Raw genomic sequence first — 13,246 nt, forward strand, 5'->3', positions numbered from 1 at the left:
CCAGGGTTATCACTGGGGCTTGGTGCCAGCATTACAAATCCACTGCTCCTGCAGAGAGAAACTGAGAGAGGATGGGGAGACAGAAAGGAAGGGAGACAAGACAGACACCTGCAGACCTGCTTCACCACTTGTGAAGCCCCCTCCCCTGCAGGTGGGGGGGGACTCAAATCCTTGCAGGGGTCCTTATGCTTAGTACTATGTGCTTTTACAAGGGTGTGCCACCACATGGCCCCCTCCTTTTTAAAAAATATTTTATTTATTTAGTTTAATAGGAATTGAGAGGGGAAAGAAAAACGGAGAGAGAGACACCCTGACCTATAGCACTGCTTCACCACTAGTGAAGCACCCCAACAGGCAGGTGGGCACAGGGGGCTGGAACCTGGGTGCTTGCGCACAGTAATGTGCACTCTCCAAGGTACAACACCTTCCACGCCCCCGAACCTGGGTGCTTGCGCACAGTAACATGCACTCTCCAAAGTACACCACCTTCCATGCCCCCACCCCGCAGCTAAGATGTTTTCAAGAAAAGAGAATACGGAACAGAAACTCTGCTCAGCTGTCACTATCTAAACTCCCCTGTCCTCTCCTCTCTCTCTGCTTCTGTTCTTTCTTCCACTCCACTTCCTGTCTCTTATTTTATTCTTCCTCTTCCTGAGGTCTGGCGTCCGATACGTGCAGTACTGAAGACCTGACCACAGTCAGGACCTTTTCTCAGCTGCCTCCCAATTCTCAGTGGACCCCCAGGGTTCAAGTGCTCCTGTGAGTACCCCTTTCCTCTCCTACTCCTTGCAGCCAGAAGGTTAATCTGTGAGCTGAGGAAAAATGCCTGAAATTTCTCTCCAGAAAGTTCAACTCTACTGCTCCATGTGTTCAAAAATGCAGCAAAGGAATTTACCACAGAAAGGGTAGCAAACAAAAAAAAATGTTTTAATAACATTTCTACACACTGCCCAAGGCTTCTAAAGTTACAATTATGAGTTCATGCAGTGTTAACAACTGGTTTTCATTGAGTGACTGAGTATCACATTTAAATAGGAATTGATAGCATGAGCACTGCAAACGCACAGCCTAACAGAGATTTACAGCCCCAGAAACCATACACACTTCCTCAGACCAGACCCAGGGAAATGGTGACCCTGTGTTTATATTTCATTACCGGGGAAAATGTAGTGATGGTTAATGATGATTCGTGTCAGGAGTCTTACAGTCCTCAGTTGTTGGGGGATTAACTAACACATTTTAAAGGTCTCTGGCTGCAGGCTCCCACTCTTCCCCACTGCGGCAAGCAGGCCTGGGAAGGACCCAGGCTGGGCAGGTATTTCAGGCCCTTCCCTTCCTGAAACATTCCAAGTCCTCACTTACAGAACCCACAGGAATCACTTTCCATGAAATGCAACCACAGGAGAAATGGAGCCTAATGATTTTCAGGGCAATGAAAGAAAAAAGGAAGGAAAGAAAGAAAGGAAGAGAGGGAGGAAAGACAGGAAGAAAGAAAGAAAGAGAGGGAGGAAGGATAGAGGGAGGAAGGAAGGGGGAAAATAATGGGGAAGGGGAAGAAAGGAAGGAAGGGGAAATGAGTGGAAAGGTGAAACAGAGAGAAAGAGAAGAAAGGGGCCAGGTGGTGGTGCATCGGTTAACCTCAGACATCACAGTGCCCAAGGACCCAGGTTCAAGCCCCTGGTCCCCACCTGCAGGGGGAAAGCTTCATGAGCTGTGAAGCAAGGCTTCAGTTGTCTCTCTGTCTCTTTTCCTCTCTATATATCTCCCCTCTCAATTTCTCTCTATATATACACCCAATAATAAATTAATTAAAATATTTTTAAAGGGGTGGAACAGGCGGTGGCTCATCGGGCTAAGCACACATAGTGCAAAGTACAGGGGCCGGCACAAGGACCCCGGTTCAAGCCCCCAGCTCTCCACCTTGCGGGGAGGGGGGTCACTTCACAAGCAATGGAGCGGATCTGCAGGTGTCTTTCTCTACCCCCTCTCTGTCTTCCCCTTCTCTCTCAATTAAAAGAGAGAGAGAGAGAGGAACAAAGAGAGTGGGAAGGGAAAAGGGAATAAAAGGAGAAATGAAGAAAAAGGAGAGGGAGGGAGAAAGAAAAGGGGAAGAAATGAAGAAGGGAAGGAGGAGGAGGAGGAGAGAAAAGAAAGAAACAGAAGGAAGAAAAAAAAGAGGAAAGGTTCTCCCAGGGATTCATGCCACTCTACCCAGTTATTTGTATTGTTGTTGTTTTACAGACTATAGCCCTCAGTTAGCTATTTTGAGAATCGTAGACACTGGCCAGATCCGTCATATATTTTTAGAGGAGGACAGCTTTTCACACTCACACATGCTGATGGAGAAACTAAGTCTTCCTGGACCACTGCATTTGTCCTCTTGTCCTGAAGTCATCTATTTGTCTCTCTAATTTCTCAGTGATCTGCTCATCCTTAGATGAAGCCATGCTTTACCTAACAGCATGAAGCAAGGAGCTGATGGGTGAGATTTTAAATGTCCGTCCTGATTCTGAATAGCTAGTGCTGAGCAGAAGAAAAGCACATCTGAGTTTTGAGGAAGGTGCTATATGTGTGTGGCGTTAGTCGGTCAGCAGAGCTTCTAGTCAAACACAAGTCAGTGGCTGGGGTCAAGGCTCCTCAGCAGAGTGTCAGGACTAGCAAGTTTGGGGCCCCAGGAGTCATCTCCGACACACCTCTATGTCAGATGCTGCTCTCCCCACGTCCTCTCTCTCTGCCCATCCCTCTCTGCTAACAGATTAATCTCCTAAGATACAAACATGACTAATCAATAATATCAACTCAAACCATGATACACAAAGTTGAAATGAGCATTGAAAATCTTCAGCATAAACACCAAGCAGGATCTTGTCGTCACTTAGCATATGGAAATAAGAAAACTAAACAGTGCTACTGTACAGTCACTTCTGTACAGAAAGTAAGACAAGATGCTTATCAAACCCAGTAGTTTGGCCTGGGAGGTTATAGCCTATCGGAGGCAGGGAAACTGAAAGGTCAGTAGATTTTCCAATTAGTATCTGAATGGATCTACTGGGTCGTCAGAAAAGTCGGGACACACTGTCACAGGAGAACACAGAAGCGTACATCATGACTCTTCCGACAAGCCAACAGACACGCATCACACAGAGGCAACCTAGCGAATGTGGGAGGACATTTTCTGGCAACTAAGTAATAAACATGCACTAGAGAAGTAGCAGAAAAAAGCCTTCTCCATCTTTAAAGTATTTTTTTATTGGGGAATTAATGTTTTACATTCAACAGTAAGTACAATAGTTTGTACATGCATAACATTCCCCAGTTTCCCGTATAAAGTATTTTCATTCTCTTTATCTACTGGATAGACAGCCAGAAATCAAGAGGAAGGAGGAGGTAGAGAGGAAGAGAGATGGAGACACCTACAGGCCTGCTTCACCAATTGAGAACCTTTCCTTCTGCAGATGGGGACTGGGGGCTTGAACCAGGGTCCTTGTGAATCGTAACCTATGTGCTCAACCAGGTGGGCCAGCATTCAGGCCCAGAAAACTCTTCTCAAGGAAGACAGGGTGAAGAACAGAAACTGGAATGGACAAACACTAGTCTGTGCGGGTGTCGAGCTTCAGGAACACACATGGAACTTACAAAGCAAAATGACCTCAACACAGACGTCTATCCAGCACAGAGCACCTCCCTAAATAAAATCAAATAGCAACAACCAACATGACTGCACATGACAAAATGTTTACTTGGGCTTGGTGCAGAGCCCAACAGCAAGCCCACCAGTCTTTGAAGAAATCTCTGGGCACATGTCCTTTACTTTGACCAACAAAGCTGAAAAGTTACTCCCTCTTTAGGAAGCCTATCTCGGTTCTGGACAGCACTGAGCATTAGCTCTTTCTCAGACTGAGCCAACTCTGCCCAGGAATCCAAAATGTAATTATCCTGACGGCTCTCCCAAGATGTTAAAGCATTAAGCTTCCATAGGTCAGGTTTACCTTTCTCCCTTATGCAAGAAGTAACTCATTTCAGATTTCACTGAAGATGCTTTTATATTGTTGAATGCCACCTTAAGATACAGGATATCAGGGGCCTGAGTGGTACTCACAGGGTTAAGTGACACACAGAACAAAGCACAAGGACCCATGCAGGGATCCCAGTTTGAGCCCCAGGCTCCTCACCTTGGGGGTGGGAGGTCTCTTCACAAGCACTGAAGCATGTCTGTCTCTCTCCCTCCTTATCTCTTCCTCTCTCAGTTTCTCTCAGATCTATCCAATAAAAATGAAAGGGAGACAAAAAAATTTTTTTTTAAAAAAAAAGATGCACGATATCCATCCAACGAGGAAATAGTTCACAGTGTGCTGTTTTGCAAGGTGTGTGCAACCCAGGTGCCAACCCAGCTCCCATGCTGTGGTGGTGGTGGTGAGTGTCTGAGGGAGGGAGGGAAGGAAGGAGGGAGGGAGGGAGGAAGAAAGAAAGAGCGAGATACATAATATCTAGAAATTTCCATCAGTCAAAAAGCCAAGCAAAGTTCCTTAAGCAACTTCAAGAAACACCAGCAGGAAAGGTCCACAAAGAAAAAAAGGGGTTATTACTTACTCAAAACCCATCCCCAAGTCAGAGGGAGTTGAGACTAGACCTTTGTGAGTTGCTGTTTTAAACATTCAAAAAAAAGAATTCCAAAATCTTTGAAACAGCTTCTCCTTTACAGACCAAAGATGGTACTGCTGGCAGCACTGATGCTCTGACTTGGACCAGACAGTGGAAAGAGCATCACTGGTGTTCTGATCTTCATCAGAACGAGGTGATTTATTAGAGACAAGAGACAAAGAGTGAATTCTAAATCAGAATGATGGAGTCCTCTGGTGGTGTTTCCATGCTGGCCTTCATGGATTCAGAGAATCAGGCTGGATCGCCAGGCCACACCAGGAAAAGCATGGCCCCAACACCTAGCCCTCAAGATACCAGTCAGATGATATCACTGTCAGCAAAGAGCCTAAGAAAAAGCACAGGTCCAGCTGCTAGACTGTGTGCCAGGTAGCCCGCTTCTAGAAGACCACGGAAGTCGTTTCTGCATCGAAAGCAAGGTCTGTGCCCTCCAGCACAAGCAGTCACCTGGCTGTCACCCTGTTCCAAAGTAACAGCCAAGTAGCTGCCTAAATCCTTCTATCCTGGTCTTGGGGTGGGGGCTGGGGTCAGGGAGGGAAAGGAGACAGCATAATGGTTACACTAAAGACTTTCATGCCTGAGGCCCCAAGGTCTAGGTTCAGGCCCCACCCCCATCCCACCCCAGCACCACAAGGCTCTGATAGTAAAAATAAAAAATAAAATAAAAAATATTGGTCCAGGAGGTGGTGAAGTGATAAAGCTTTAGACTCTCAAGCATGAGGTCCCGAGTTCTATCCCCAGAAGCACATGTGCCAGAGTGATGTCTGGTTCTTTCTCCTCCTATCTTTCTCATAAAATAAATAAATCTTAAAAAATAAATAAATGGGTTAAATGCAGGTGGCGCAAAGCGCAAGAATCGGTGTAAGGATGCCGGTTTGAGCCCCCGGCTCCCCACCTGCAGGGGAGTCGCTTCACAGGCTGTGAAGAAGATCTGTAGATATCTGTCTTTCTCTCCCCTTATCTGTCTTTCCCTCCTCTCTCCATTTCTCTTTGTCCTATCCAACAACAATGACAACAATAACAACAACAATCATAACTACAACAATAAAACAAGGGCAACAAAAGAGAAAATAAATAAATATAAAATAAATAAATAAATAAATGAAAAAGTCTTGGTCTAAATGTTAACTTTTCATAAAGGCTCACAGTGATGATTATAATTGAAACTGCAAAATCTAGACCACAAGAAAGTCCACCAGGTAGAGAAAGTGCCTCAGCATTTTCAAATCACTGATTTTCAGATTCTGACACCAAATGAGAGCAACAGAGGTGACAAAAGGAGAGCCAGCCAAAGGATGGTGGAGTGGTGCTCAGGGGTCTCGGTCTCTCTCTCTCTCTCTCTGGTCTCTTTTTCTCTCTCTCTGGAGTCTCTCTCTCTCTGGTCTCTCTCTCTCTCTGGGGTGTCTCTCTCTCTCTCTCTCTCTCTCTCTCTCTCTCTCTCTCTGAGCTGGGTTCAGTCTCCACCTGCAGGGGGAAAGCTTCGCAAGTGGTGAAGCAGAGTTCAGGTGTCTCTCTTTCTCCCTCTTTATCTCCCCCTACCCTCTCAATTTCTGGCTATCTTTATCTAATAAATAAAGATAAATTTAAAAAGAAAGAAGGGAAGGAAGGAAGAAAGGAAGGAAGGAAGGAAGGAAGGAAGGAAGGAAGAAAGAAAGAAAGAAAGAAAGAAAGAAAGAAAGAAAGAAAGAAAGAAATGATCAGCATCTCTCTCCTAATCCCCCTATACTCCTAAACAGTCTACTTGCTTTACTCAGAGGTCCTGGTTCTTTGGAGCATGTCATCTGGGTTACTGAATCACTCTGTGTATGCCTGCATGTTAATTGTGTGTACACACACAAACACACACACCACATACATGAATATAAGACTGACATTTATTTGTTTGTTCGTTTTTCTTTTCTACCTTCAGGATTATCACTGGGGCTTGGTGCCTACACTACAAATCCATTGCAGGCCTTTTTTTAAAAAAATTTTTTTTATTAGATTGGACAGGGAGAAATTGAGAGGGGGGGAAGAGATAGACACCTGCAGACCTGCTTCACTGCTTGTGAGGCGACCCCCGTTGCAGACGGGGAGTCGGGGGGCTCAGACTGGGACCTTGCACAGTTTCTTACGCTTTGTACTATGTGTGTTTAATCCAGTGCAAGACCACCTGCCCCACCCCTTCTTTGTTTCTAATGCATCCCAAGAAGCTAGAAGTCCTGTCCCATAGTAAGAAATAAGAAGTCATGTTCAGGAGCCCTGTGGTGGCTCACCCCATAGAATGTATACATTACCGTGCTGAAGGACCTGAGTTCAAGCCCCTGGTCCCTATCAACAGGGGGGAAGCTTTGCTAGTGATGGAACAGTGATGAGGGGTCTCTCCCTCTCTCTTATCTGCCTCCCACTGCCTACCAAAAAAAAAAAAAAAAAAAAGCCTCCAGGAATAGTTGAGTAGTACAGTTACTGAGTCCCAGCAAAAGTGCTGATTAGGAAAAAAAAATCAAGCTCATTACTTGAGTGAATATAGGCAGACAGTGGTGAATGCTCTCATCTTGTGAGCTTGGCCCTGAGTTCTAGTTCTGCCTATTCTGGGTATAAGATCTTGGGGGAGCGGGGCAGTTGATCTATGATTATGCTCTCTGCACCTGTGTTACCTTGCAGGCAAAGCACATCCCCAGAGAAGGAGCAAGATGACTTGAGTTGCTATTCTCCAAATCATGTGTGGGCGAGCCTAGCTGTCAATAACCTTTAGCCGCCATTATCATTATTATTATTTTTTTTTAAGATAAGTTTCCTAGGGTAGTGATGGATCTCCATTGATTTATGCTCTCAGACCACTGGGTCTCTCTACATCTGACAGCGCAGATGAGAGATGGTGAAAGGGACCAGTTGTGGGCAGGGGAGCTGGGTAGAACAGTATAGCTATTAAGGGTCAAAGCCCACCCTGAGGCCTCAACAGCTCCAACTCAGCACACCGGGATTCCACAAAAGAGCTGTTAACAGTCTTTAAGGATGGGCCCAGCCTCTGACCTGCTGGGATGGGATAAACATTCACAAAGAAGCCACCTAGTGAGTGAGGGCAAGGGCAAGGCTAGGCAACCTTAAAAGGCAGAGAAAAGTAATTCTAACTTTTCTGTTTCAACAGGAAGATTTGTTTATTTGGCTTAGCTGGAGAAATGGCTGATGGTTCTAATGGCTGTGGATCACCACAATTCTTTCTCCAGATTGCGACTACCTTACAGGTTATTATGAACGACCATGAAGAGGAAAAACAGCCTTTCCTAAAACAATTTAGCAGAGGGTCATACTAATCATTTGGACATCTGCTTACGTTTCTACAAAGCTCCAGATCAGATGAGGCACCACAACCTTTTTTTTTTTTCCTCCAGGAGCCAAATCCAAGTTTCCTTACTAACAGAAGGGAGCAGGTCACCAATTAAAACATTGACTTGAATGGCCACTGAGTATTTAGGAAGACAAAATATTCTGGAGGAAGCCGAGCTGTGGAGTTGCATGTGACTTTAAAGTCTTGAGAGGAAAAGTAAGGGAGTTCAGGGTTGATGGAGGTTAGACAGGAGGAAAGCAAGGGAAGCAGAGACGAGAGGTGAAGTGGGTCACAAAGCAATAATCACATCTTCTTTGCTCTTTATTATAACACATCTTCTCAAGGCTACCCCCCCCACACACACACACACAGTGGTCTGGACAGCCATTCAAAGAGCAAAATAAAATGAATGGCTACAGTCTTAATAACTAGGTGATGACCCGTCGTGGCCAGGAAGAAATCTGCTTCAGGGGAATGGATCAAGGGTCACAGTAGCTAAGTTAAAGCTCAAACAAAATGCACAGATTCCCACATTGAAGGTCTACACTCCACAGAACTGTCCCCAATCTGCACAGGCACCAGATAAATGATTCCAGCAGTTCCAGGAGGAAATCAAAACGCAGAATTCTTAATAAGTTCTGCAGCTAGACAAGCGCCTTTGATTCCCAAGTCACAAGGAGCCCCATTGGTAGGTATGCAAGGAAAACTCTGGAACAATTTCATTTGCTTTTGTGAAAAGGATAGTTTGCAAGAACAAGAGGAAGGTCTCACATGAAATCCTGAAGCACTCACATTTTAATGGTTCGACATTACCTGTCAAATTTTAGGTGGATCCCATTGACATGCTACAATGCACATCTTAAAAGGTACTTATATTGGACGGTAGCACAAGCGGGCTAAGTCCACGTGGCGCGAAGCGCAAGGGCCGGAGTAAGGATCCCGGTTCGAGCCCCCGGCTCCCCACCTGCAGGGGAGTCGCTTCACAGGTAGTGAAGCAGGTCTGCATGTGTCTATCTTTCTCTCTTCCTCTCTGTCTTCCCCTCCTCTCTCCATTTCTCTCTGTCTTACCTAACAAAGACATCAACAATAACGATAATAACTACAATAACAATTAAAAAAAAAGTGCAACAAAAAGGAAAATAAATAAATAAAAATTTAAGAAAAAAAGGTACTTATATGCAGATATCTTTCAGGTAGACACAAACACTTTGAGGGAAGCTTTCCTGAATCTGAGCCGACTCACAATGCAGTCGGTGTTATTAACAGTGCCCCTGTGCTTGAGAAGCCCATGCATCTATGGAGGATATTGGACATTTGAGGTTTTTTTTTCTTAAAAAAAAAAAAAGGACACCACCAGATTCCTAAAGGCCAGTTTGCAGAGAACTGGCCAGCCCTTAACACAGTGTTACAAAGCTGAGGCTAAATATTTACATATTTTTGAAGCCCTCTGCTTGGGAGAAAGCCAATTTAACCCCAGGGAGAGTAGATGTTACACAAGTTCCTGTTGCTTCCTCTCCCCTATCAGAGTTCCTCAGTAAGATTCCTTCTTGATGCTTTTGCAGAGCGTTGATGTAAAGGAAATCACACAATGTGTCCCCTGCCAGCCAGAAACTCAGTTCCCTCCCCAAAGTTGGGATTGGTCTCCCAGAATCAGCTGAGCCTCAGAGGCTTTCCTTTTTGCCTATAAAAAGCTCACAGTGTCTCCAAATCTGATCCCAGTAAAAGTTCACTTCCACTGAAGTGCAAATGCAAGAGCATTTACGATAACAGCTGGAGCACATTAGTTTCTGTCTCTCCTCTTCTCTCCCCAAGGTGGCAAAGTTTGCAGGTCAGACAGGAAGCCCTCATACCCCATGCTCTACAGGACAGATGAGAATGCTGCCATACAAGAATAACTCACTGTGGATTAAGGAGTGGGGACCCTTTTCTTCCAGAATCCTGCACTGCCAGGATTCCATGTATCTCCTGCTCTGTCTGCCCCGGGAACCCCAAAAATTCAAGTAGAGGAAGACAAGCACCCCCAAAACCCTCTAGACCTGATAAACCTCACTCCACTCCCCCAAGAGCTTTTTAATAGCTCAGAGCAAAAAGGGGACTTCCTTGTTCACTTTCCACCCACTTTTTTAAGAGAGTAACTCCAAGAAGTTTTGGGTAGTAACCAAGATTCTCCAATAATCTCTCTTGGCAAAATTTTCACAACTGCTATCTAAGAAGACAACCTTTTAACTGTTTTTTTAAGACTATAAAAATGAGGGGACCCTTTCACCTAGGTGCAAAGGATAATAAAAAAGTAATGACAACACAAATACTATTTATAAACATATATAGTCTATACACACGCATATATCATGGATGTTTACAAGTATTTGCTTGTATATACATATTCGTATAACACGGGAATGTGTTTACGTGTGTGTGAGTGTGTGTGTGTGTGTGTGTCTCAAAGGACGATGATGTGGAAAAGAATTCTTTAAACAAAAGGTTCTTGCGGACATGGTTTCTAGGGTGTTGGTTTCTGCTGTGAGTTCACAAAGTTGCAGAGAAGCAGACAGACACATAAGGCGACACAGGCACTATTCTGAGGATCTGACCAGGACAGAAACTGACGGAACCCAGCACCATATACAGAACCGCGACTCTGCCTTCCTGGGACCCCGGAGAGCAGCAGCGTGTCCTGGGGGTTGGACTGCGAAATCCACCCGGTGGTTTTCCCTCCTTCTCCATCAATCAAGTTCACTTACTGACAAACCCTCCTAACTGACTGCAGCCTCCGGGAAAGCCTGGGGCGTTTACAAAAGGAGGTGGAGGGACGCCGTTAATCAAGGGGCTTACAGGCCACTTTTTTTTTTCTTTCAAAAGGGGGGGTGGGTGGGAGAGGAGGAGCGAAGGGGAAGCCAGCCCACACATCCACCATCCTGTTAGGAGGAGGTGGAGTTTAAAGTTTCCCTGAACTTCCCAAGTTCCCTCTTGACAGACAATATTTCTGTGCCATTTCCAGCCTCGCACAACAGATGGACCCCATGTCCCCTCTGGAGCCCCGCGAGCACCAGACTAAGCCCCCCCACACACACACCCCAAGCCCCCCTCTCTCCTCTCAAGCACCTAGGTGGTCAGTTTCCCTAAATTGTCAGCCCGTGACGGGGAAGGGGGCGGGGGGTGTTGCAGGGAGCTAAGCCTGGAAACTTAACTTCTTCCAGAAGTTTTCTTTTTCTTTCTTTTATTATTTTTTTTTTCTCCCTCTCTCTCTCCTTGCTACGGGAGAATCCAGGCAGAAGAGGCTGCACTGGCACACAAAGGCCTGGGAAACTTTTTCCCTGCGTTCTTTTGCAAAAATAAAAACTATTTATTAAAAGAAAAAAAAAAGTCTTCGGCCATCTGCCCAACCAGCATGCCCCAAACCCCCAAAAAGCCAAGAAAGGAAGACCGAGACAGGAATCCTGGCGAAGACTCATTGGAAAAGGGGGGAGGGGCGCATCTCCGTATAAGTTTATGGAAGACACCCCCACACGCCCCCCACCCGCAGGGTGGGGAAGTCTTCGCCAGGTGCCCCAGTCCCGGGAGCCAAGGGGAAGGTGCCCCCGGGGGAGGTGCACCAGGGCGGCGCTCCAGAACCTTCCAGCGCCGCAGCCCAGGAAAGGGGGGCGAGGGGAGGGGGAGCGGGGGCGCGATCGGGGGGCGCACTCACCCTCACTGCCGCACTGTTTGCCATTGTTCGCGCCCATCGCGCCGCCGTCACGCCCGCCCGCGCCGGGATCCCTCCATCGTGGGGTGCGCGTCCAGGGAAAGCGCGCCAGGCAGGGCGCTCAACTGCGCAGCCCCCAAGGACTCGGGGCACCGGCGGGGGCTGCGACTTGGCGGGGAGACGGGGGGGGGGGGGGTGCAGCCCCGGCGGTCGGGGAGGCGGCGGTGCAGCGGGCACGGTGCACCCAGGGGTGCGCAGGGCGGGGTCCCGGTGCGATCACAGGCAGGCGAGGGGCGCAGCACCCAGAGCGCAGAGACCCGGCACCCCAGGGCCACCCCCAGCCCGCCGCCACCGCCCCCGCCGCCGCGGGGTCCCCATGCGCCCGCCTGGCCGCCTGCGCTCTCGTCCCCCCCGCCCTCCTGCACCTTTGCACCCCGTGCACCCCCTGCACCCCTGCGTCCCGACCCAGCCACTTGTTGCGGGCGCCCCGGAGCAGCTCGCACCCGGGCACCCGGGCACCCCGGCCGGCTGCACTTTTGTGAGCGGCAGGCGCCTCCTCCGGCCGCCCCGCGTCAATCACAGCTGGAGCCCGGGGGAAGCAGGCCGGCCCAGGAGCGGCCTTTTAAAGGGCCAGCGCGCCTTTTCCGCTGCCTATTTGGGGGGGGGGTGTGCCCTGACCCCATATCTGCCACTCCTGGTGCCTGAAGCCGCACTGCGGGGCTGTTGTGCTTTTATCAACCTCCTTTGCAAGATGAACTTCCTTCCAGGAGTCTAGAAGGGTCCTAAGGGTGTGCCTGCCAACAGGGCCTATGGGGGGGGGGGGGGGGGGTCCATTTCAAAGACACCTTTCTCCAAGGAATCTTGTGAAGTGAGATCAGCCAGAAAGGAAAGGAGGAATTTGGGATCATCTCAGTCATGGACAGAGTTAAGAGATAAGAACAAAAAGAGAAACACAGCGATGACCTTGGACTGGGTTTAGTGTGTTGCACATAAAAAACAAAAAGGACCCTGGGGTGGGATGTTGGGGCGGGGCTTTTCAGGCTCTGATACCTGATGTGGAGGAAGACCTAGGCTCTGGTGAGAGTGTTCTATATGTACCGACAACTGTATTTAGTGTTGACTGTAAACCACGAATTTCTCCAGTAAAAAAAACATAATGATGATGACGATGATTTTTAATTTACTTAAATTTAAAAAAAAAAAAAAGAACTTGAGGGCTGGGGAGACAGTATGATGGTTCTGCAAGAGACTTTCCTGCTTGAGATTCTGAGAGCCCAGGTTCAATTCCCAGCATCACCATAAGCCAGAAATGACGCTGTTTCTGTGTCTTTCTCTCTGTATCTCCGTGATTAATAGAAAATAAATAAAACATTGGGGGAAAAAAAACTTGAACTGGGTTTGGTGTACTGCACCAAAGTAAAGGACTCTGTTGGGAGAGTAGGGGGCTTTCAGTTCCTGGAGTAAGATGCTGTAGAAGGACCTAGGCTGGAGGTGAGAGTGTTTCGCAAAACTGTAGAAATTTTACTGCAAACCAGTGTCTTCGGACATTCGAAAACCCTCCATTAGGGATCAACAACGGTTGAGTGAGGACCCCAGAA

At 47.4% G+C, this 13,246-nt stretch overlaps 1 protein-coding gene across 2 annotated transcripts in view; it reads right to left on the reverse strand.

The window, feature by feature from the left end:
- FBXL7 (F-box and leucine rich repeat protein 7) overlaps nt 1–12,193 on the reverse strand; it is a 418,405-nt gene extending 406,212 nt beyond the window's left edge. The window contains exon 1 of one of the 2 annotated variants that reach the window (XM_060191160.1): nt 11,652–12,193. In XM_060191160.1, the coding sequence (XP_060047143.1) occupies nt 11,652–11,688 (37 nt within the window). In that variant the 5' untranslated portion in view covers nt 11,689–12,193. The remainder of the gene's footprint in view (nt 1–11,651) is intronic. The other variant, XM_060191161.1, reaches the window with a different exon arrangement.
- Between the last annotated feature and the right edge of the window lie 1,053 nt (nt 12,194–13,246).

This window comes from Erinaceus europaeus, chromosome 5 (genome assembly GCF_950295315.1).
Source record: "Erinaceus europaeus chromosome 5, mEriEur2.1, whole genome shotgun sequence".
Classification (NCBI taxonomy): Eukaryota; Metazoa; Chordata; class Mammalia; order Eulipotyphla; family Erinaceidae; genus Erinaceus; species Erinaceus europaeus.